The sequence below is a fragment of the Chlamydomonas reinhardtii genome, chromosome 14, assembly GCF_000002595.2.
Source record: "Chlamydomonas reinhardtii strain CC-503 cw92 mt+ chromosome 14, whole genome shotgun sequence".
NCBI classification, from domain to species: Eukaryota; Viridiplantae; Chlorophyta; class Chlorophyceae; order Chlamydomonadales; family Chlamydomonadaceae; genus Chlamydomonas; species Chlamydomonas reinhardtii.
The window spans coordinates 944522-945520 of record NC_057017.1 but is presented as its reverse complement, the minus strand read 5'-3'; the positions used below and the strand labels follow the sequence as shown (position 1 = coordinate 945520).

Sequence of the window (999 nt, the reverse complement as noted above, 5' to 3'; positions counted from 1 at the left end):
CCCCCCCCCAGGTTCGAGCCCATCCTCAAGGCCGCCGCCGCCGCCGGCTTCGCGCTGGACGTGGCCAGCAGCAAGGCGCTGGCGGCCTCGCTGGACGGCGCCGTGCGCGGCGACGACCCCTACTTTAACAAGCTGGTGCGCATCATGACCACACGCTGCATGACGCAGGTGAGCGGGAGGCGGGGTTTTGTGGGGGAGGGGGTTTGGGGGAGGGAAGGGAGGGGGGGGTTGGGGGGAGGGTTTGGGGGAGGGAAGGGAGGGGCTTTGGGGGTGGGGCTTTGGGTGAGGGATTTTTGGGGAGGGCGTTTTGGGGAGGGGTTTTGGGGAGGGGTTTTGGGGGAGAGGGTTTGGGGGAGGGGGTTTTGGGGATGCGGTTTGGGAAAGGAGGGATGGGAAGGAGCGGGTATATGCCTTCAGTACAACTGCTTCCTTTCACACCATCGGCTACCGCATACCCCCACCTTAGTGTCACGGAACCACGAACCCTGCCAACTCCAACCATCCTCCTTCCCATCTGCCGCCCTCTTGTGTCTGCGCTTCTCTAGCTCAGTTTGGTTTGGGCTGGTATTTACAGCCCTTCCCGCGCCCACACACACGCCCACATACCCACAGGCCCAGTACTTCGGCAGCGGCGACTGCGCCCCCTCCGAGTACCACCACTACGGCCTGGCAGCGCCGCTGTACACACACTTCACCAGCCCCATCCGGCGATACGCGGACGTGGTGAGCTGGAGGGGGCGGGAGAGGGGGGGCGACCGGGAGAGGGGGCGGGAGAGGGCTGAAGGGGCAAGAGGCGCCCCGGGGGCTGGAGGGAGTGACGGGGTGGTGGCGCGGCTCATGAAGGGATGAAAGGGAGTACTGAAACCCCACGAGCCCCACGCCCAAGCCCCGACCCCCGCCCCTTACCCGGTCATGCCTGGAAACCCCAACCCACGGCCCCCAACCCACAGCCCCCATCCCACGGGCCCCAACCCCCACCCAAACCAAGTGTGCAACCCT

At 66.5% G+C, this 999-nt stretch overlaps 1 protein-coding gene across 1 annotated transcript in view; it reads left to right on the top strand.

Moving 5' to 3' along the window:
* Nucleotides 1-999, top strand: part of CHLRE_14g613850v5 (uncharacterized protein) — a 15774-nt gene that overhangs the window by 11570 nt on the left and 3205 nt on the right. The window contains exons 16-17 of the mRNA XM_043070049.1: nucleotides 12-168; nucleotides 613-707. Coding sequence (XP_042916722.1) covers nucleotides 12-168; nucleotides 613-707 — 252 coding nt within the window. The remainder of the gene's footprint in view (nucleotides 1-11; nucleotides 169-612; nucleotides 708-999) is intronic.